The sequence below is a fragment of the Sinocyclocheilus grahami genome, unplaced genomic scaffold (genome assembly GCF_001515645.1).
Source record: "Sinocyclocheilus grahami isolate Dianchi unplaced genomic scaffold, SAMN03320097.WGS_v1.1 scaffold47763.1, whole genome shotgun sequence".
Lineage (NCBI taxonomy): Eukaryota > Metazoa > Chordata > Actinopteri > Cypriniformes > Cyprinidae > Sinocyclocheilus > Sinocyclocheilus grahami.
This window is the reverse complement of record NW_015525411.1, coordinates 1-1,021: the sequence shown is the minus strand read 5'-3', so window position 1 is coordinate 1,021 and position 1,021 is coordinate 1. Positions and strand designations below refer to the sequence as shown.

The 1,021-nt window shown below is 42.6% G+C and overlaps 1 protein-coding gene across 1 annotated transcript; it reads right to left on the bottom strand.

The window, feature by feature from the left end:
- Positions 1 to 88: 88 nt before the first annotated feature.
- LOC107580854 (fibrocystin-L-like) lies at positions 89 to 941 on the bottom strand (the record flags this gene model as incomplete). The annotated part of the gene is made up of 3 exons (XM_016266482.1): positions 89 to 403; positions 502 to 655; positions 795 to 941. Coding segments are annotated over 3 exons (516 nt in total), but the record flags the coding sequence as incomplete, so codon positions are not given.
- Positions 942 to 1,021: the final 80 nt, after the last annotated feature.

Sequence of the window (1,021 nt, the reverse complement as noted above, 5' to 3'; positions counted from 1 at the left end):
AAATATTTAATTTTGTTCAAAGTAACAGTTGTTTTTGTTCTACAGTTATTATGAGTGAATGTGCTCAGAATTTATAGTTGTAGCTTACAGATAATGATCATATGGGAAAACAGTAGTATATAGACAAAGGCAAATCATTAGAAGACAATAGAATATATTTATGAGAGTGCACTGTGTGTTGTGATTATTTAGGGTCTCATGAGCAGTAGGAGTAGACCACTCAACAGCATGAGCAGATACACAGACTCTGACAAGTTAGTTGGGCTGGAGTCAAAGCTGCTGGGGAAGTCATCATCCTCCATAGTGACGACCACAGAAGATGGCGTTGTAGCTGTTCTGAGTGTGAAAGATCTGGACTCAGCCTTCCATTCACTCAAAGTAAAGGCCAACTTCAAGTTCTCACCTGTAAAAGAGGTACAGGGAGAGAAATTACTGTAAACACTTAAAATAACAAGTGACAGCAATACAAAAAATTTAATTTGTATAACTAAGGCTACCCACCATTTGTAAAGATGGCTAAATCAGTGTAATTGGCCCAGCAGTCACTGAATGGGATGGTGGTGTTTCCATGAAGTCCCTCTGCTGGATTCCCATTAGCATCTTTGAGCACAGCTGACATGGTCAGAGTCGTCACCCCCACAGACACGCAGTCACCCTGAAAACAGACACACAAAGATACTCGATACCAGGTGCAGGTTCCTAGTAATCACCTGAAAATTCCAACAGGTATTCATTAAGAATACCTGAAAACAGTTTCAGGTATTCTTAATGAAATCAGGAAGTGTCTCTCTCACCGCTGCATCCACAGCCATGATGCTGGGCTGCACGCTGAGGGGCCCGGGGGACAATCCCACCACGGGCTGGACCACCACCACCAGGGACGTTACAGTCCTGACTGTCTCCACCTGCTGGTCATCACGGGTCACCTCCTTAGTGGCCACCTGAGGTGTTGCATTGCCATGACAACAAAGTTGTAAAATAAGAAAATTTTACACAGATTAGCGAGTTTTTTTTTTTTTTT